At 45.6% G+C, this 21,137-nt stretch overlaps 7 protein-coding genes across 7 annotated transcripts; 2 read left to right on the top strand and 5 right to left on the bottom strand.

Annotated features, from left to right (window-relative positions):
* Window positions 1-884: 884 nt before the first annotated feature.
* N7469_005673 (peroxidase/cytochrome P450 family protein) lies at window positions 885-5,729 on the top strand (the record flags this gene model as incomplete). The annotated part of the gene is made up of 14 exons (XM_056644593.1): window positions 885-975; window positions 1,034-1,617; window positions 1,681-1,845; window positions 1,904-2,012; window positions 2,068-2,157; window positions 2,209-2,551; window positions 2,602-3,293; window positions 3,344-3,432; window positions 3,495-3,556; window positions 3,614-4,090; window positions 4,149-4,656; window positions 4,739-4,969; window positions 5,033-5,309; window positions 5,368-5,729. The coding sequence occupies 14 exons, from the start codon at window positions 885-887 to the stop codon at window positions 5,727-5,729; spliced, it is 4,080 nt and encodes a 1,359-aa protein (XP_056501407.1).
* A 1,349-nt stretch (window positions 5,730-7,078) lies between these two features.
* On the bottom strand, window positions 7,079-8,066 carry N7469_005672 (uncharacterized protein; the record flags this gene model as incomplete). Its single annotated transcript, XM_056644592.1, has 2 exons — window positions 7,079-8,000; window positions 8,062-8,066. 2 exons carry the CDS (start codon window positions 8,064-8,066, stop codon window positions 7,079-7,081), a joined length of 927 nt encoding a protein of 308 aa, XP_056501406.1.
* A 1,198-nt stretch (window positions 8,067-9,264) lies between these two features.
* Window positions 9,265-10,903, bottom strand: N7469_005671 (NADH:flavin oxidoreductase/NADH oxidase family protein; the record flags this gene model as incomplete). The annotated part of the gene is made up of 7 exons (XM_056644591.1): window positions 9,265-9,324; window positions 9,378-9,734; window positions 9,816-10,052; window positions 10,120-10,139; window positions 10,198-10,608; window positions 10,666-10,771; window positions 10,835-10,903. The coding sequence occupies 7 exons, from the start codon at window positions 10,901-10,903 to the stop codon at window positions 9,265-9,267; spliced, it is 1,260 nt and encodes a 419-aa protein (XP_056501405.1).
* A 758-nt stretch (window positions 10,904-11,661) lies between these two features.
* N7469_005670 (alpha-galactosidase) lies at window positions 11,662-13,959 on the bottom strand (the record flags this gene model as incomplete). The annotated part of the gene is made up of 4 exons (XM_056644590.1): window positions 11,662-12,008; window positions 12,073-13,205; window positions 13,272-13,878; window positions 13,938-13,959. 4 exons carry the CDS (start codon window positions 13,957-13,959, stop codon window positions 11,662-11,664), a joined length of 2,109 nt encoding a protein of 702 aa, XP_056501404.1.
* Window positions 13,960-14,855: 896 nt separating this feature from the next.
* N7469_005669 (uncharacterized protein) lies at window positions 14,856-16,205 on the bottom strand (the record flags this gene model as incomplete). The annotated part of the gene is made up of 4 exons (XM_056644589.1): window positions 14,856-14,892; window positions 14,948-15,708; window positions 15,770-15,853; window positions 15,921-16,205. 4 exons carry the CDS (start codon window positions 16,203-16,205, stop codon window positions 14,856-14,858), a joined length of 1,167 nt encoding a protein of 388 aa, XP_056501403.1.
* Window positions 16,206-16,959: 754 nt separating this feature from the next.
* N7469_005668 (uncharacterized protein) lies at window positions 16,960-18,375 on the top strand (the record flags this gene model as incomplete). Its single annotated transcript, XM_056644588.1, has 1 exon — window positions 16,960-18,375. The coding sequence occupies one exon, from the start codon at window positions 16,960-16,962 to the stop codon at window positions 18,373-18,375; it is 1,416 nt and encodes a 471-aa protein (XP_056501402.1).
* Window positions 18,376-19,466: 1,091 nt separating this feature from the next.
* On the bottom strand, window positions 19,467-20,129 carry N7469_005667 (Sodium/calcium exchanger membrane region; the record flags this gene model as incomplete). The annotated part of the gene is made up of 1 exon (XM_056644587.1): window positions 19,467-20,129. The coding sequence occupies one exon, from the start codon at window positions 20,127-20,129 to the stop codon at window positions 19,467-19,469; it is 663 nt and encodes a 220-aa protein (XP_056501401.1).
* Between the last annotated feature and the right edge of the window lie 1,008 nt (window positions 20,130-21,137).

The following is a 21,137-nucleotide window of genomic DNA, read 5'->3' as shown; positions in this document are numbered from 1 at the left end:
CAAAGACATGACGGCAGGACCCATTTGGTGATGATTTTACCTTCTCACGCACCGTCCTTCCGTTTCCAGCTTTGTGAACTTTAATGATCAAGCCTTAGAAGAGAAAGGCAACCTGTTATGATCTGTGAATCATCAGCTAGGGTGAAAATGGGAATTAGAATAATAGTGCTAGGAATCGATGATTGTCGGAAACGCGGAACTCTCGCATGGCGGATTGCGAATGCGACATAATAGTCAAAAACCCAAGGCTCGGGTTTTTTGCAGCTCAAATAGTCTGTTCGAGAACTTTGTAAGACGTAACGTCGCTGATATCGCTTACCTGTTGCCTTCCTGCGTTTACAACTCTCGAATCCTGACTGGCACCATGGTTGAGCCCTCCTATGTTTGTCTATGGATTATGAGATCATGGATAATGCCTTGGGAATAGCCTGGTAGGTGAATGAGGAAGCCTAGATGGAGTGAGTAATTCTTACTTTCGTAGGGTCTGGTCTTCTATTGGCTTGGTAGTTAGCATGTGAAGTTCACTTTGGACACGGGTACCATGTAGCATCAAGACGCAAGCATCGACCCCAGTCTGTTCTTGCTAGGAAAAGCCGCATCTGTGTATCATCGACCAGACGGGGATTTCTCTGGATATTGAAAGAAAGGTAATGCCGCTTTGACCCAAAGTTGATGTCTTCGATCTATGGCCAGATGCATCACTGTGCGTTGAGGTAGAAAGATATCTACAATCACCATGAAAATACTTAAAGTTACAACCTATGTCCATTTCGAAAAAAGAACTTTTCGATTAAAATCATTGGAAGGCTCTCAAGTACCTTTGAACTTCAAATAATTTTTTAATCATTGCCTATTGAAATACCCTATCACAGTCTCCCCGCAACATGGCACTTAGCGAGGCTCTCCCCAAGGCAACTTCAGGATCCTCTTGGAACCCTCTGAACTGGGCTCCAAGTCTGCCTTCTCAGTCCAAGCGTGAGTATATTATACCAACAGAACACCGGAATGGCCTATGCTAAGTCATGAATTGAAGTTTCGCTTCCTGGATTGTCCTCGCTCCCCGGGGCGTCCCTCTTCGGAACCAAGGACCAAGCCTGGTTTAAATCAATGCTTACAAATCTTGGTCTCAGTGGAGTTTTGGCTACGGTTTTCAGTCTTTTCCTGTATGCTGCTTATTTGAAGTTCGTCAAGAAGGATGACAAGGGCATCCTGGACTTGCTCAAAAATAAGGTTTCCGAATATGTCAACAAGATTCCTGGCGTCGGCATGCTTAGAAAGGTCCCTCTCCTGGAAAAGCTCATACCATCACCTGAAAGTTTGATACATGTGCCTAAAGGCACACAGTCAGCTCTAGGTAGTATTTCTGGAATCGCACCTGGCATAACCTCGAAGCTCAACCCGGCCAAATGGAAGGTTTTTAACAAGAAAAAGATCGCCGAGCAAGAGGATGATGAGAACTACCAAGCAGGAGAGCCGTACGGTGATCCTACTGCCATGGCCACGGGAATCGCCACTGATCTGAAGTCTATGGGGCTCAAGAGTGGGTTCAAGGACCTTCGCACACTATTTGAAGTGGCCAAGTCCAAGGGAAAGCCTATCAATGATCGGGATATGACCGTAAGACCTCATACTAGAAAATTGGAAATGGGAGTTAAACATGATGCTCACTATCTATTTTAGATGGAGAAGATGATTGCAATTGCATCGTCCTTGCCTCGGACCTCTAAGGCGCGAGGCAAACTTACTGGAATTATTATTGACACTTTGTGGAAGAGTTTGCAGCACCCTCCTTTGAGTTATATGGGCAACAAATTCCAGTACCGAACCCCAGATGGAAGCTACAACGTAAGTTAGCTATCTTATTAAGTTTCCATGAGTGGATTCATTAATAAATATGATACAGAACCCCCTTCAACCGGATCTGGGTAAGGCTGGAAGCCCCTATGCGAGAACAGTCCCTAAGATGAAGCACATGCATGGTGTTCCTCCTGACCCTGGTCTTCTGTTTGACTGTAAGCTATTTCTCCTACCACCGAATGTTTTTATAGTAATGCTGACATCTTTGAGTGCTCATGGCTCGTAGCGATGACACCTTCAAGGAGAACCCAGCTGGTATCTCATCCGTTCTATTCTACCATGCGACGATCATTATTCATGGTACGATTCAAGGACAATCAGCGTACGTTCGGCGCTTACTGACATTTATAGATTGCTTCCGAACCAACCGTGTTGATCCTAGTATTTCTGATACTTCTTCTTACCTTGACCTCGCCCCCTTGTACGGTTCAAATCTCAAGGACCAGCTGAGCATCCGGACCTTGCAGCGTGGTCTGCTCAAACCGGATTCTTTTGCTGAGAAGCGTCTCCTTGGACAGCCTCCTGGTGTCAATGTGATGCTTGTCATGTACAGCCGTTTCCATAACTATGTTGCAGACGTTCTCCTGAAGATCAACGAAAATGGTCGCTTCACTTTGAGACCTAGCAAAACGGAAGAGGATAAGAAAGCAGCTCTCGCACAGCAAGATGAGGACATCTTTCAGACTGCTAGACTGTATGAATATTCCTCAAACGCAAAGCTTATAGTACTAACGATGGATTCAGTGTTACCAATGGTCTCTATATTAACATCTCTTTGCACGACTACCTTCGTGGCCTCACCAACACCCACCACTCTGCTAGTGACTGGACCCTTGATCCCCGTGTTGAGGTGGGCAGAATGTTTGACCCCGAGGGTGTCCCGCGCGGCATCGGCAACCAGGTATCTGCTGAATTCAACCTCCTGTACCGTTTCCACTCTGTCATCTCTCAACGCGATGAAAAGTGGACGAACAAATTCATGCAGAAGATCTTCCCTGATAAGCCACTTGACCAGCTCACCCCTCAAGACTTTGTTCAGGGTCTTTTGCGCTTTGAGCAGAGTATTCCCGAAGACCCAGCAGAGCGCACCTTTGATGGGTTGAAGCGTGGTGCTGATGGCAAGTTTGACGACGCTGAACTTGTGAATATCATGAAGGAGAGTATGGAAGACCCTGCGGGTCTATTCAACGCCCGAATGGTTCCCAAGGCTCTCCGTATGATTGAAATCAGTGGCATTATGACTGCCAGAAAGTGGAACCTCGCGTCTTTGAATGAGATGCGTAGCTTCTTTGGACTCAAGCGCCACAACACGTTTGAGGATATAAACCCCGACCCTCAAGTTGCTGACCTCATGCGCAAGCTCTACGACCACCCTGACATGGTTGAAATGTATCCTGGTTTATTCCTTGAGGATGGAAAGCCCCGCATGGACCCTGGTAAGCAAATCCCATCTATGACCGTTGATATCTGTTAATAAATGGGTTAGGTTGTGGAGGTTGCCCTCCATACACTGTTGGCCGCGCTGTTTTCAGTGACGCTGTCAGTTTGGTTCGATCTGACCGATTCCTGACTGTTGTAAGTGACCATGATCCGAACACAAGACATCTAGAGAAAGGAGGTGCTAAAAATGGCTATAGGACTATACAGCTTCAAATCTCACAGCATGGGGATACCAGGAAGTCCAGCAGGATTATGATATGTAAGTACTATTGCTTCTTATCTATACCAGAAATTTTATTGACCTTTTTACCCACAGCCTTGGAGGATCAATGTTCTGGAAATTATTTCAGCGTGCATTCCCCGGCTGGTTCCCATACAACTCGTTGCACTGCACACAGCCAATGTTCACTCGCAAGATGAATGAGCAGATTGCACGTGAAATCGGAACTATTGACCAGTACACCTTTCAGGACCCATCGCCTCCACCTACTCCCAACGTAGTCACCAAGTACTCCGCTGTGACTAAAATTCTGAGTGACCAGAAGAACTTCCGCGTCATCTGGGCCAAGAACCTCAACGACATGACTCCAGGCAAGAAGTACGACTCTTACATGTTGGGTGGTGATGCTGCTGCGAATAGAGCCCAGAGAAACTTGGTCAATGAAATCATGTTCAGCCCGCCTGAGTTTATGCAGCTGCTTTCTCAAACATCGATGCATGTTGCTAAGGAGCTCTTGGAAGATGAGACTCTCAGCCTCGGCAAAGATTTGAACCAGCTTGATATTATCCGGGAGTAGGTCTTCCATTATCGCCAGTATCTTTTGAAAACGTGATTACTGATACGCATGTAGCATCGCTATTCCTCTGAATACTCGTATCATGGCCGATCTTTTCTGCTTGGACCTTAAGACCGATGAAAACAAGGGAGGTAGTCTAAACTCTACTGAGCTTTATACGTACCTTATGAGTGTTCGCACTTTTGGCTTCAACAACTTCGATCCTGCTCTGGCGTTACGGCGCAGAAAGGAGGCCCGTGAAGGGTCTAAGATCCTAACTGAGACCACGCTTAAGGTTATATTGGGTGGATCAAACCCACTTAATGATGCGAAAGGAATCGTATCCAAAGCCACTGGGGCCATCATCGGGGCTGCGACTAGCATCACGTCAAAGATCCCCTTCGTCGGTGGACTTTTCAGCAAGGCCAGCAAGAAAGCTGAAGCAAAGGTAGAGACTGGCTCTTTGAGGTGGTATGGCCAGAACGTCGTCAAAGAACTTATATCCGCTGGAAAGTCTCCAGAGGAAGCTGCCGACATTTGTTGGTTGACTGCTGTCGCTGGCGTTGGTGCGCCAATTGGAATGGTTTGTGCCCACTCTACCCCCCCCCCCCCTGGTTCTCTCATTGCATGGAAATAAGCTGTCTCTAACATATATTATTCTCTAGTTTGCCGACGTTTTGAACTATTTCCTACAAGAGGAGAATTCGAAGCACTGGGAGGCAATCCAAAATCTGACTTTCAGCTCAGATCCCGAGTCTGCTGACCAGGAGCTACGAAAATATGTTCTCGAGGCTCAAAGACTTACTAGCACTCAGCGGGACATCCGCGCCTGTGTCAGCGAGACAACCGTTGATGGAAAGACTTACAAACCTGGTGATGTGGTCATTGCTCTATTTGTAGGGATACCAAGTCCGGTGAATGGATAAAGAAACGTATGCTGACTATAATACTCTGAGTAGGGCCCCGCATGCAGGGACGCTGATGTTATCCCTGAGCCGGATCAGTTCAAGCTTGACCGGCCAGAGAGCGCCTACATTCACTTAGGCTACGGTCCTCACGCCTGTCTCGGGCGCGAAATTGCCCTTACCTTCATCAGGTCCCTTGTCAAGGTGTGCGGCAGTTTGAAGCATCTTCGCCCCGCTCCCGGTAAAATGGGAGCCCTAAAGCAGATTCAGATCAGCGGCGACAAGGCGTATCTCAACGATAGTTGGTCATACTTGACCACCGACCCAACAAGTAGGCTTTGCTCCTATGCAACTACCCAGGGTAGAAACGATGCTAACATGTCCTATAGCCTGGAAGGTTCACTTTGATGGCGTGGGAAAAGGCGTATTCCGCGCTCCCAAGCTCGCTGCTGCTGCTGCCAGCGACATAAACTACAGTGCGTTGAAGAAGCAGCAGGACGAATTTATCAGGGAAAAACTCTCCAATCTCATGCCCAACGGTCCTTATGCGTCGCAGAACGCCAATGGCGCGGCTGATCCCACCAAGCCAGCGACTTACAGCGAAGGCGCTGGTGCAACTGTCCCTGTGCCCAATGAGGCCCCCCCCCAATCAATAGCGTTGACCAGCAAAGCAGCATGCGAGGCTATCAGAATCTTTCGGATGGTCAACTGCAACACCAACCTTCCACCAAAGAGAATCCCAGCCTTTTGAACCGAGCCATCACTGACTCTGGTGAGGTTAGCCAGAAGGCTGTAGGCACTGCTCACGACCTCGCCCACGGCTTCGTTAACAGCGTGCCCGGAGGAAGCTCGGCTTCACATTTGGCTCACGGGATTGCCCAAGGCTTCATCCCTAATTCCGATGGTTATTCTGGCAATACAAGCGAGCAGAGATAATAGGCAAATGTGGGAGGGGGTATCGCACCTCTCAGAGCGATGGTTGAAAACGATGAGAATCGCCCAAAAATGAAAACTTGAGTTTCTGGGTATATGCGATGTCCTGATGTGGGGTCTTGTTTGTGCCTTGCCAGTTAGGATTGATGCCAATCATCTAATATATAATTGATTGTTATACTCCCATCCAGACTGCACCTCCATTTTGGAACTAGACTGCGTCACATGCAATCGGACCCATCTATCCCATAAAAGTAGCTTCAATCAGCCTTTTTGAAATCGTTAGGGTTAAATTTAAGTACGGGAAAAAAAAGTGGGTCGGGAGATGTCGACAATGGATTTGATCCCCCCATTGAACAGATATTTTTGGTCGTAGAAGCCCCGGATGTTAGCCAGATTGAAATTAGTCTTAGTTTTATCCCGTTGCGAAATCTCACTACATTCCGAATATATTTATTATGTACCTTTGCAGTTTCAAATCTTCAAAGCGGTCATCCCTTTGTCAGTAAACCCCCAACCCCCCGTGACAATTATCAATATTGATAGATGGCTTTTTCTTGCAGTTTTGTCTAGATTCCTATCATTGTTAAAATTCAATGCAAATTAAAAAAATTAGCTGCAAAATTTTGAAACCGAATACTGAAAATATTTGAAATTTATAATATTATTTTTCGAAATAGATCGAATTGTAGTAGGCAATCGGTTTTTTTTACAAATCCACATTTTCCAGTACTGTATTATAGTGAAAAATACAGATTTATATTCCAAACCGTAATTTTTGTAGTACCACCGGAAATATCAACAAATTTCAGTATAAAATTTTCCTGTTTCAGCCAGCGTATATGGTCATGTGGTTGGATATTTGTTGTAAATCTATCAGTCGGATAGTCAGTTTTTTCTGGTGATACAATATCTGATGTCAATTTCAAAAAAAAAAAATCTCGAACTATTGCTATTACGAACACTACTTCCATTTGCCATCTCATTCAAATGAAAATTCTGATCTCCATTTTGTCAAATATGGAATAGAAAAAGCCCACGAGAGAGAGAGAGACAAAATTTGGAGCAATCTTAGTATAGCTTGGCCATCTTCCTCAGAAAATTCTCTATGACTAAAAGTTCTAACAATTGACCGATACTGACGTCGGATTGGTGTCTAATTCATATTCATAGCTTGACACTGTCGAAGGCTCGTATAGGTGCGGGCATGTTTAGTACCATTTGAGCATCCTTAAGTACATCCATACGTACGACACTTGAAGTGCCTAAATCGTTGAGAAGTTTACTCAATGGGCCTTCTCCCCGAGAGAGCTTGATGTTCCTTGGGAAAAGACGTTGTGCTGCCAGGAGTGGATTCGTCTGGACTGCCACCTGGCACCACTGTCCGTCAATCTTATTGATTCCGTTGTTGGTCGTGATCGAAGATTGTGAAGCGATGTTGTTCATAATTGGAAGGGGCACTTCCAATTTTAGATCGGGTGTCCCATCAATTGCGGTGATTTCGGCTTTAACCTCATCACCATCCATGTCCAATTTGATATTCGCCAGCCATTTCGGAAGTTGATATCCGTACACACCTCTGACTCGAGCGATCTCAGTATCGACAGGTAAAGCCAGCACATATCCATAGAAAGTTCGATTCCAAAGAGAACTCAGTAGTTGGGTCGTGCTGTAAGTCTCTTTCCCCGGCTGACGCACCACAATGGCAACTGAGACCTCATTGTAAGGGTCATTGTCACAAACGAGGTACGAGTAGAATGTAAGCACAACTAACCCGTATCCGGGAATTGCTGTTATGGGTTCCAAGGGTGATGGCAGCTTAGATTGTAAAATACCGAGAGGCGCCAGGTAAATAAGCTGGACACTTCCAGTGCGATAGTAGAAGTTTGGTGCGTATACCTGGCCTACTCTTGAATCGACCAGCTTCTTTGGAATTTTTCGGAAGAAATCAATGCCTGGTCCTACATCCGGGTCGAGGGCAACTTCATCCAGATTTGGATTCATACGATAGCGATCATAATACCCGCCTTTGGGTACGTTAACCTTCTGTTCTCCGAACTCGACCTGGACGGTCGGGGCTTTTTGTAGCCTATAAATTCAAAAATGAGCATCAACTTTACGCCGATATGGGATAGTATCAGGAGACATACGTCATGTTGTATTCTGATGATTCTGTGAGGTCATTGACTATATGGGTAGAATAAATGCGTAGCGGTACATAATAGACATGATAAAATGCGAGGTCGCTTCTTATCTAGCAGTGCTGATCATTAGATCACAAGTAGTGAGACCGAAACTAATATGAACTTATGGTATACCTCGGCTCTCTCACTTCCATCTTTGACTTCTATTCTTCAAAACGGAGTTCATCGCATGGCTATCTCCAAGTCCGTCGGGGCATAATTGCTCCGTCGATGATTTTCCTATTTTTTTTCTCCTATTTTCGCAGTTAATATTCTGTTGATATGGGTCGTGGCCATTTTTCTGTAATTGCTTTTAGACCTTTAGACCCTGATCATTATTCGGCAAATGAATTCTTGAAACCCTAGGAACTTATGATATAATGGTGCGGGTAGTGATCTTGTTTCTATGTGGACTCAGCACTCATGTATATTAAACACTGCCAATGTGGGCAATACTTGTCTATTCCAGAAAGATATTTTGCCATGGAGAATGCCATCACAAAATTTGCGACTTGGTCTTTTTGAGTGTTCGATAATCTAGTAGAAGGCTTATAATATATGATTGGCAAGATCCGGATCCAGGAATGATTCTTTTCAGCAAGTCGTTAAAATAAGAGCCTCACATACGATTAGGGCTTCATTCGGCCCGACTTTGAGAAGGCTACTTGAAAATGGCAGAGTGACTAACGTGCTTACCTCGGCTGGTACTTATCATCGCCACTCCGATAGAAATTATTATTCATCTGTTCAATCCTGGAACTAATCCTTCTTTGATAAGTTTGAAAGTTTGCCTGCTCTCAGAATTGTGCGAATATATACCACACGGTTCTGATAGCTTTAGGGTCCATCCCATACAAAATTAGAAAGAATTCCAAGAAGCCTGCTACTATATTGACGTCTATTTCTAAAGTTGTAACTACTGGCGGATCCTATTGATTGTCTACTAATACCGATAGGAATACCAGGACCCAAAAACTCTTGATATCTGTATTCGGAGAATTGACAGCGGAGTCCAAAAACGGGCCGTTTTGTACAACCGGGTAGATAACTAGTGCCAGCGATATATCTCCTTAAAGAAGCAGTATAATTTGAGGCTATTCGATGACTAACTCTGTCTCTGTAGACAGAAAGTCTCCGATTAAATATAATCAAAGTGTCCAAGTCAGGATCCTATGGACTTCGTGGAGCAATTCCAACAGCAATGCGTTGTATTTGATCCCGAAAATATTGCTTAAATCCATCAGAACTCGATTCAAGGAAGTCGTCATCAAAAATTTACTTACCGTTTCAGCGCCTCCACCCAGTATTCTGATTTTGAGGAGCCTTGCAAGCAAAGGAACTTGAACTTTAGAAAATATCACCTGAGCTTGATGATCAGAGTATATCAGATCATCTATCATAAGCCGTGGGAAGTCTGGGTTTAGAACTGCTGGGCGGCCAATGCCAACAAGATCACAAACTCCAGCTTGAAACGCTGCCTCAATCCCCCTGCGAGTTCGGAATCCACCGGTAAGCATAAGGATTTGTTTTGGGAAACGCTTCCTAGCTTGAGTTGCAAAGTCTAAGAAGAAAGCTTCTCGGTGCTCTGACTTTGAGCTTTTGGCATTGGCGGCTTCGTCTTGCAGCCCACGGCCCATCATCTTTGACGGAAGTTAGTGGAATAAAGAACAGAAGGTGTTTTGCATTTGACAACACAAAGAAATAGGATTCATATATCATACCGTCGGGTCTTCGTAACTTCCACCAGATATCTCGAGAAAATCCACTCCAGCGTCAACAACGAGAGAAATTTGAGTCATTGTGTCCTCAAATCCTTCAGAGTCATGATCGGCGGAGTTCAACTTGATACCAACGCAGAATGTCTTGGGTACAGCCTTTCGGATCTGGTTGATTATGTCGAGAATGATGCGAGCACGTCGTTCAGCCGATCCGCCATATTGATCTTGACGAATATTACTCTGTAGGTTGATGCACCAGATAAATACAACGGCAATATATTATGTTGAGGTAAATTAAAAGACTAACCTTTGCTGAGAGAAATTGCGCTGCATCGCGAGTTCAATACTTAACACAAAGTATACAAGGTGGTAGAAACGGACTCACATAGAAGGTAACCATGTGCAGCATGAATCTCAATGCCGGAGAAGCCACAATGGGCCATCAAACGGGCACAATTAACAAATTGTGCAATCACACGGTTTATGTCTGCATGGGTCATTGCTTGTGGCTCACCGAAAGCGATGTTTCTGATAACACTGGCTGCCCACCCTTTGCCGATATCGAGGGGAATGGCACTAGGAGCAATCGGGCTCTCAAAAAGGCCCCTATCACCCGCGCCCCTTGGGGACTGACGGCCAGGGTGGCAGATCTGGGCAATCGCGGGAGTTCCATGTTGTTGACAAGAATTGGCATATCTCTTCCAGGCATCTAGTTCGTCCGGCTTAGCTTCTGAGAAGTCACCTGTAGCAAAATCGCCTCTGCCTCCAAGATGGCGAGGATCGATCTGCACGTTTCCTTCTCAAAGTCAGAGTGGGCGTTTCAAAATAGCTGAGAGATCGTTTGAAATCGGACCTGTTAGGAGAGCGCCCCATCCACCCCACGCCCATTTATCATATACGCGAGAAATCCTCGCACCAGGAATATGCAGTTTTTCTGCCAGTCCTTCGGCCATAGAGGCCTAGAAATAGACTATCAGCTGTTGTCGAAGGTATGGGGCTGCTTCTCCTTCAAGATGTTTCACCTTTACTAGACGGTTGGGCAAAACCAAACCACAAGGTAATTCTAGCTGATCTTTCATACTTGGACTCATATTGAATAGAAGAAGCCACAGCGAGGCAAAGCTTAATATCTCCTCTCTTCTGTTATCAATCTTTCAACCATAATACAAAGCTGCAACGGTGTGGTTTATATCAAATCCATTCCTGTACGCAGGAACAGACGAGACTTAAAACCAGATCTGGAGCTCTAGAACTAGTATTACCGAGGCTTATTGAGTACCTCGGTGTGAGGTCCCTCTAAAGACTATTAGGTCCAATATTTCAGTGAAATGATCTCTCGCCATAATCCGAAAGACGCGGCTTTGAGATGTATAGTTATGGACCCACCAGACCCTATTCGGGTATTCGGGGCAACAATCTATCCGTCCAAGATGCATCCAATCATCTCTAATGATTTCTTCGCAACTCCACTTATTATGCAAGCCTTGGGAGTAATTAAGCATGGGAAAAGCGCGCACGACTCCGCTGATAGGGGCAGGGTATCTGCAATGAATACTAGAGCACCCTTGAGGTTTGAAGGTCTCGGGATCTCTTTTCTGAATACTACAGCGCAGTGAATGAGGATTATAAAGCTGTACAGCCAAGGCATAGGTCTAATTTATACGGATATAACCTCAAGGCACCGAGACTTCTTTGATGACTAGTCAGCTTGAATTGTTGATATCAAATGAGTTTATCCATAACGCAAGCCAGTATTATCTATTTTCCAGCTGTCAAGACCGCCGGTTCTGGCTATTTTGATATTTCAATGAAAACCAGTCAAACAACCTTCGTATGGAAGTGTTTGCTCTTATTGCTTCTCCAGGAAAACGACCTTGCTTCCATAGTCTGTGGCGATAGGGAATTGCAAGCCAATCTTCATCAAGACAGATCCAGTGTAGGTGGCATTTCCATCGACACTGTAGGTGGCCTTCGGGTCCAGACCCTGCATTTTGACCCATGGAATAGCGCTGTTGATATTCGGATTGATCTGGAAGTAGAAAAGCACTGCCTGCTTGGCGTCCTCAGAGATGAACAAAACAGCCGGCCAGTTAGACTCTTCCGGTAGACTGAGTCTATACATGTCACCCGATAAGATGATGGGATTGACCTTCTCGGCAAGCTTAATTAGGCCAGGAAGTGCAGCTTTGTCGCTTTCTGGAATTTCAGCTGGGTCAAGTTCCAAGCCAAACGATCCCCCCCATCATAGCAACATGTCCACGGAAATCAACTGGCAAGGTGCGACCAGTCTGTTGATTTGGAACGGCAGAAAGATGAGCACCCATAGCACTGGGCGGGTACGCAAGTGAAGTACCCAGTTGGATTGTAATGCGCTCTACAGCATCTGTATCGTCCGACGTCCAGATCTGGGGGAAATATTGCAGCACACCGGCGTCGAAGCGGCCACCACCCGAGGCACACCCTTCCCAAAGGACCTCGGGGACCCGGGTAGTTAAAACATCAAAGACTCTATACAATCCAAGCATGTACTCGTGGTCTGTAGATGGAGAGGGCATCTCGTGAATACCTCTGTTGTTATCCCATTTGACATAAGTAATATCGGAATTGTTGAGGATGTTGGACACGGATTCAATGATAAAGTTCTGGACCTCGGGCAATGCAACATTCAAAACAAGTTGATTGCGAGTCTCGGTACGAGGATAAGACCCTGCGTGCAACGCCCATTCGGGGTGCTCGTGATAAAGGCTCGAATTTGGATTCACCATCTCAGGTTCGAACCAAAGTCCGAAGCGCAGATTTGTCGAAGCATTAGCAGCTTTGAGAGCTGTGATGCTATCCACAACATGCGGCAAGCCGTCGGGGAACCTTCTGGGATTAGGAACCCAGTCACCCAGTCCAGCGTCATCGGAGATACGAGGGTACTTGTCCCCGAACCAACCATCATCCAATACGAAAAGCTTAATGCCAAGTGCTGCTGACTCTTTGGCCAGCTGGTAAATGGTAGACTCATTGAAAGTGGAGCCAAGTCCCTCCCAACTGTTCAAGAGAGCAGGTCGATCTGCCATTGCAAATTTGCTCTTGATGAGATTCTTCCGGTAGAGATTGTGAAGAGAGCGAGACATTCCGCCCACTCCGTTCTCGGAATAGACAGCGACACATTCGGGAGAGCTCAGAGATTGGCCGGGTCCCAGCGACCATGAAAGTTGGCTGGGATTGAGGCCAACAAGAGCGCGCGTGAGGCCCTGAGAACCCTTCTCAACATCAATAGAGAAGGATCCTGAATACACAAACGAAAATCCCCAGACCTCACCGCTGGACTCGGTACTGGAGGGATCCATCAGAGCCAAGAACGGATTGTGAAGGTGAGAAGAATAACCAGTTGCACTTCCAAAGCTGCTCAGATCGAGGCACAATGTCAGCAAGCTTTCCAAAACTTATTAATTTGAGAACACTACTTACCCCTGGGTGCCATATTCAACCTTTCTTCGCTCACGATGTGCCTCTCTCGCCCAATCACCTCGCAGGCTGATCATATCCAAGTCCTCATAAGGAAAATCCACACTCATGCTTGCGAGTGATTCAATTGTGATATTGCCCTTACCATGGTTGGTAATGTTTGCACTGCGCACAATTGCGTTGTGTTTGGGGAAAATCGAGTAGGATAAATCAGCCGCAACGGAGCTGTAGTTGTCATAAAGATGGACAATCAAGGTTGATACCTCATCTTCTGAGCCGAAGGTTGCAGGCAAACTCGGTAGACTAGGCTTCCCTTGCTTGACAGTATATGACTGGTATCGGAGATCAGATACGGTGTACCCTTCTGATTGACGAATACGTATAGCTGGCTGACGGAAGTCTCCTCGGCCCTGATCTGGAAATTCCCGTCGAACGCGTCCAATGGTGTTTACCCAGCCATTGACTGCGCCCGTGACCTCGGTAGGAATGTCTCCAAGCACACTGCCACCGAAGTGATCTGAAATCAAATCTCCGGTGCTATTATCGACGTGGAATCGATAGGACACATTATCGCCATTCAACGAGAATGAGCTGCCATCCGCAACGATGCCTGCGTAGCTTTTGTTAACATCTGGTATTTGCCGAATCGCGGCAGGGGATTAAGGGTACCGTTTGCAGAGCCTGCGGCCATGACAGGACTGCAGAGAGCGACTAGGCTGGCAAAAGCCACCAGTCTTGAATATGACCAAGCCATTTTATATACTGTCAGGCCTTTCCAGTCTTTGTAGGGAATTGGAAAATAACAGCCATCAAGAAGCAAAGAATCCCAGAGGCTTTATATCCCAAGCCCCGTGGAGAATGCGGTTAGTAGAACATACCGACATGCGGAGAAAGGGTCCAATCAACACTCTTGCTCGATATTTAACCGCATGAAATCTAATTCTTCACCCGCAAACTCTTGACGATTTGGGGAGCTTGCGGGGGTGCAAGCCATAAATGCGGAGATACTTTGGGGGCATCGCGGCGTTGGACCAGGCGAAATGCGCCACTAGGGGCGGTTTTGACGACATCTCATTGGCTTGTGAAGCTTCAATCCCGCCTTTATTGCAACGCCAAGACACACCGGATTGCCGACAACAACAATGTGGATCGGATCAGACCGTTCGTGACCGTGCTCAATGCCACCTAAAGGAAAAAGATCGGCAAATATTGAATTCGACCAGGGTATGGAGAAACAATCTGCCATGAATTCTCCGATTCGTGGTGTTGACTGCTCTCCATGAGAACCCAGGCTGGAGAATTTCAGCAAAACTGTGAAGGGTCCTATGTGCGTGCTTAAATGTAGTGAACTAACGAGTGTAGTAAGTTAGTACTAGTTAGAGTTTGAAGTAGTTGTAATCGTAGTGCTGTAGCCTAGAAGTGTATAAATTAAAAGGGATGAGGTCTGATATGCTTTCTCAAGTTGCGCAGTCATAATTCAATGTGTGAAATACTATAATGGCTGAGTTTGTGCAATTTCTTTTCGCCAAATTTTATACAGGTGATGGTAGATGAGAAAATCTTGTAGCCATCGATAAAAGATTTTTTTTATCGAGCATAGAATGCCACAATCAAACTGGCATATCTGAAATTGAATTAGTAAACATCTCGGCAGTGCGACAATGGAAAAAAACACTTACAGTGAGATCAACATTGCTCCATGGATATAAGCATATTGGCCGTCTCGGAGGAGATGATTGACAACAAGCACAGCCAAGAACATAGCCCCAGACTGGAATGGATCAAAGTAAAGAGTCATGGGCTCCTCAATGCACCAGCCTATAATGACCAAAAGAGGGATCACAAAAAGACCAATCTGGAGAAGACTGTCCACGATTACTCGAATTGCAGAATCCGTGTCCCCATTCCGGGCTGAAGCTATAACGGATGTCCCCTCCGTACTGTTGCTTGCGATTGGAATCAAAATGACTGCGACAAACATTCGACTGAATTTGAATGTTTCGACCATCTCATCTATTCCTTCGAAAATGAGCTCCGTACAATAGATTGTTGCTACCATCGCCGCAGCTAGCCGCATAGATGGCGCGAAAATATTGGACTGGTCAGGCTGCCTAGTTTGTGATTTGGAGAATTCCGGGCTTTCGTTGGTATCAAGAACGTCATCTTGCTCCTCCTCGGATAGAAAAAGATGTTGGTGACTTCCCATATGAAAATATAGATAGCCCGCATAAAGCAGAAATAGAACGAACGAGGTACCTCGTGAAAATGTCAACACACTAGCATCAATTTGCGAAACAGGAAATGTTGAGTACAAGGCCGTTGGTAATAGCATAGTAACGGCCGTAATCATCATCAGCGATGACAATGTCTTCGCCAAATGACTGTTGAATTGCGAAAGGTGCTTGTTATAAGAAGCAGTCACAATGCACGCTCCGAATATCTAGTTTAGATCAAGTTAGCTGCAGCTCATGCGATACTATTGAACACCACGGCAATCTCACCAGCAAGATATCCGACAATATGCTGCCAACCATAACAGATTGCGCGAATACTATGTCCCCATGTAGAAGAGCGAGAACACCAGACTAGTAAATATTGATGGGAAACATGTAAGCGTGATCCAGAAATTTGAGCTCATTGAGTGATACGGACAGTTATCTCAACAGTATTTCCAAGAGTTGCGCCTATGAGTGCACCCTGTAAATGACCCAGAGAATCTGCAAGTTCATCTGACGCGGAAGAAATGATATCTGAAAGGAATACAATGGCTACCAAATTGACCACCAGCACCATTCCTGCATTCCAGTGGAACAGACGGGCTGCACCTGCGATCGGGAGGAGGAACATGACCGGTCGCTCTTTTTTGGCACCAATTCCAGCCTGTAGAGGCAGCTGGAATATTGCCGTTAATCGATTCCATGAGTCGCTTATCGCCATTGTTGCGAATATCAGGTTGCTGGAGAAAACCGACGCGGCCGTGAGAAATGCGAACAGATCGATGGTCACAAAGTGTTAAGATAGTCGCAGAGGGGCATCTCATTCAACAACTGACTGCGAGTATGCTGCATGTAAGGAAACATGTATGTAATTGTTACAGCCAGGGCGTTCAGCCTTATTACTAGTTCTATACGTGACCCACTGCGGTGGAGTTGGGTTGGTAGGGCTGACCCCCCTTCCCGACGGAAATCCACATTACAATTCAGGCAACGCAATTTTGGATACTGAGAAATCGATTGGCTCATCTGTTTTTGGGAAATTAGATCACGAGATGAAAGAAATGAACTGGTCATTTAAGCAAGGCTCAATATGATCTTACTATCTTTGCAACAGCGACGAGGGACTGGCCTTGATACGAAACCCCCTCCACCAGCCGCTCTTTCGTTTCTACAATGCAGAGCATAAGCCGTGCATCCCTCTTGGTCTTCTATGTATGAAATCCGTATTTACGATAGTTACAGCCGTTCCACACGAAGCAAAGGGCCACATTCCACCTTGGCACATGTCACTGGGTTCCCCAGTTCCGGCTAATCTTTCGCAAACACCTCGCGCGAGTTTCAGATCAAACCACACCCTTCGTCTTTCTTCTGACGGACTAGACTTATTCAACCGAGCTTGACCTTACTTGAGGCTGTCAGGAAAAAGTTTGCCTGCTCATCTTGTTGGCCACTCGGAGTATCTCCACTCCCTGCGCATGCTACGTCCCCCTGCTGGACAACGATACATGGACGAACCCCCGCCTTCGCTTCGGTCACTTTGGTACATCCTCAGGAATCTTGCAGGGAAGTACCAAGGGAAGGGATGGTCTGAAGGTGTGAAGCTGCAAGAGATAGTGTCTTCGATAGACAGCACAGCATCACCGGAAGAATCTAAGTTCGAATCAGCAACTGATTCGCTCGGCCTACTAGATTCTCTCGTAAAGGCTAGTCTCAATGATGGAAGATGGGATATCGCATTTGAAATAGCATCTGCGATGCTGGATTTCTACGAGTTCGTTAAGGGCGAGGAAGATTCGAGGACCATGAGCGCGATGAACAACCTGGCCTCAGCGTATTGGGGACTAGGCCAGTTTGATGCAGCAGCCATCCTTGGTATTCGCGTAACAAATCTCAGGAAAAGGATATTGGGCGAAAGGGATCCTCATACGCTGACATCGATGTCGAACCTTGCATCTGCATACCGAAGTCAAGGAAAATTGGAGGATGCTGAGAGGCTTGATGCTCGAGTTGTGGAATTGAAATCACAGACTCTTGGCGCAGGGCATCGATCTACATTGACTTCCATGATGAATCTAGCATCCTCTCTATCAGAACAGGGAAAATACAAAGAAGCAGTGGCGCTCAATCGGACATTGGTGGAAAAGGCAGAAAGCATTTTAGATGCAACGGATCCCTCTATGTTGACAATGAAATCAAACTTGGCATCAGCTTACCGCGACGACGGACGATTCTCCTTGGCACAAGAGCTTGACGAAGAAGTCCTCCGAGTAAGGCGAGAATTATTGGGATCAGATCATCAATTAACATTGATTTCGATTGCCAACTTAGCATCTACATATCGCGGCCAAGAAAAGTGGACGAAGGCAGAGCATCTAGATCGAGAACTTGTGCAGAAGGCCGAAGAAACGCTGGGGCCGAAACATCCACAGACAATTATGTCGTTTAGTAACCTTGCCTCCACCTGTCGTGGCTTAGGGTATCTAGAAGAAGCCAAGGAGCTCGGTGAAAAGTCATCCAACGCAATGAGTGAAATTCTAGGCAAAGATCATCCTCAGACTTTGATAGTCCTGGCAGATTTGGCAGTCACTTATCAAGTCAATGGGAATACGGAGGCCGCAGCAAGGCTGACGGCACAGGTTGCAGAATTGATGAAGGACTCGTTAGGCGAAGAACACCCGTATACACTGAGTGTCAAATCCAACCTTGGTTCCATCTACCAGTCTCAGGGAGAATGGAATCGAGCTGGTGACCTTGCTGAGACAGTCTTTTATCGGCGGCAAGAGCTACTTGGCAGAAATCATCCGGACACTATAGCGGCATTGGAGGATATGAGACGCATTTCATGGGTTGAAGCAGCTGATAGGAATACAGCGAGAGTGTTGTCGAAATAGAGTTGATTCAAGCCTCAAATGTGGAAGTAGCAAATTCAAAGCTCCGAATTTAGTCAGTGAGCAGTCATAATAAACATGATGGATCTTCCTGCTTGACCATTTAAACCCTTTAGACTAATCATCAAACGTTTCTTGTGCTTCGTTACTTGCACAGCCTCCTTGCCAAGTAATTCGGAGTAGATCATACAGTTCATCGGCTGTTCGACGAGCATAAACTGGACTGATAATAATGTATTTTGTAGTACTTTATGATTTAAGCTCTACAAGGAAAACAAGGAGAGTGGCAGAAGACCTACAATGCCTTCTGAAATTGGCATTCCTTTTAGAGCGAGGGATGAGTCTTCCCACCCCACATTGGCCACAGCTCTTGATATTCACAAAATAGGTCACTTGCTTCATTTTTAGCACTAGGGATTTCTCATGGCTTTAAAGAGCGAATTTATCCTCTCCTATATTTAGTAATATTCGTGTTGCTCATTCATGTTGAAAAGTTTGCATATACAATTTTTGGTGCTTTCGTAGTGTCAATCTTTGTGAGAACTTGAAACAATAGCGTCAAAAACATCAACCTAGACTCTATATTACACAATAGACTTAGGTAGCAATTTGATTTCCCGCAATGTAAACTTTTCTGAGAAATGGACCCTTTATTTTACCCATCCTTGTGAATATCAATCTGCTGAACTGTTTGCGAGATTCTATACTCCGTACTATTACTGTCATAACTCTAGTGGCTAAAAAAGTGCTGCCTAAATGAAATATCCTTGATGCAGCCCCCGACTGTAGCTTTGATACAGTCATGAACTCGTTATGGGGTATCTTTAATTTAAATTCTCTCTATAAATACCCTCCTCCATCGCACGTAATACTTGGTTTCACCTTGTGGCTACATCAATGTATCCCTTCTTGCGGGCCAAGCTAATCACTATATGACACCTAGTAATTTTCTTCCGATCTTATAGCAATTATCGCGGCTGGTGAGTCCGGGCGTACATAAAATGAAAATGACATGATGATGTACCTTCAGAGCGCCCATTAGTTAGTATTTGCTAGACTTCTCGTTCATCTGAGTGGTATGCGAGATACAGTACTTACGTTCCGATAAGCATCAATCCTTCGAAATAATTGCTTCTACCATCCGAAATGAGATACGTCATCACAACAATGCTCAGTAGTAATGTTGTAGCCTCGAATTCATCGAATTTGAGAATGAGAGGTTGATCGAGCACCCAGCCGACAACTACCAAAAGAGGCGCTACCATCATAGTGAGTCTCAAAATGCCATTGATAATCGCTCGAATGCCGCGCTCTATTTGACCCTCTGATCGAGATCCTTCAATGATTATCCGGTACTTTGCGATATTTGCCACCAAAGGGATTATGGTGATGGTAGCAAAGGATGGGTTGGTATTCAAAGTCTTCCCTATGCCACCAAGGCTATCAACAAGGGGAAAAGCGCAGGCTAGCATGCAAGAAGAAGCAATCACGAGAGTAAAAGGAGGAAGCCAGTGTCTGTCCAAATGTTGCAATTCCTGGACTTTCGTCGTATTCTCGGGTATATGTGATTTCGATCTACCGTGCTGGAATGGTGTACTAGCAAACATATCGGCGTGTGTGCGAAGTCTGAAGATAAGAAAAATTATGAGAAGAACGATTAAGTTGATGGCAGTGGTATGTTGTGCTAGAATTGCTTCCTCGGTTGAAATTTCGTGTCGTGAAGATAAGGCTTCCAGCGCAGTTGGAAGCGCCAACATGATGAAAATCACCATCATCAATGATGATAACGTGGTTGTGAGGTGTCGATCAAATCGCAGTCGATTCTTATCATAGCCTGCGAAGAATAAAGAGCTTCCCAGAACTAGAAGTAGCTTGCAAATAATACTACCCAGAAGTATAGACCGGGAAATATGAATAGCTCCTCGAAAGCCAGCACTGAGCCCGATCTTTTCGCAACCCAGAGTTAGACCCGTTAGATCAGCCTTTGCACCTTTTTTTGAGAGCGTCATAAAATGAAGGTGCTCACCATAAGTTCCACTGAGTTTCCAAATGTTCCTTTGAGCAATTCGGTCGTGAGTCGATTTGTGTTGACAGAGATCGTGTTGATACACCGATTGATCCATTCCGAGAGCACACTCATGGCACCAAGATTGACGGCAAACACAATCAAAGCCGGCAGTGGAAGAGCGTTTGCTACTATACCCATGAGAGGCATCAGAGTGAGGAATTTCGAGGACAAAATTGATCTAGTCATGGTCGCACACAGCCTGCCAGCGCAGAAAAAGACTGCTATAGAAGTGGTTTCCGATCGAAAGACGAGGTCTGATTCTGCCAAATCAAGACACAATTCCTAGAAAGGATTCCGACTGAAGTTTCCCTACTTCCTTGGACAGCATGAGGTGGTTGGTATTCGCGGAGAAGAGGGATTCATATTACGCGGTAGGGCGACGATCCTCTCCACCATGTTTTGATCACCACCAACGACGGTAAATTAGGCAACGAGTTGGTGAGTTGGCCCGTCTTGTAGCCAGCTCCTTTCTGCGTTTGACTGGCCATCATGCAGTCCTTCGTACAACCCCGGCGTGTATTGACCCACCCATACGTCGTTTTACAATTTCAATGTTTTGAAGGCTGATTATTACTGTATCGATGACTTTCTTTAATTCCATTAGTTTCATTCTACTTTTCTTTCCCTGATAAGACCTCTCCCCACCAGTTTAGTGAATCCTCGCACCCACCTTGGCTTCATGTTAGTTATTATTATG

Source organism: Penicillium citrinum, assembly GCF_028827155.1.
Source record: "Penicillium citrinum strain IBT 23319 chromosome Unknown utg000004l:1.0-2404223.0:1.0-2405248.0, whole genome shotgun sequence".
Lineage (NCBI taxonomy): Eukaryota > Fungi > Ascomycota > Eurotiomycetes > Eurotiales > Aspergillaceae > Penicillium > Penicillium citrinum.
This window is presented reverse-complemented; position numbering and strand designations above follow the sequence as displayed.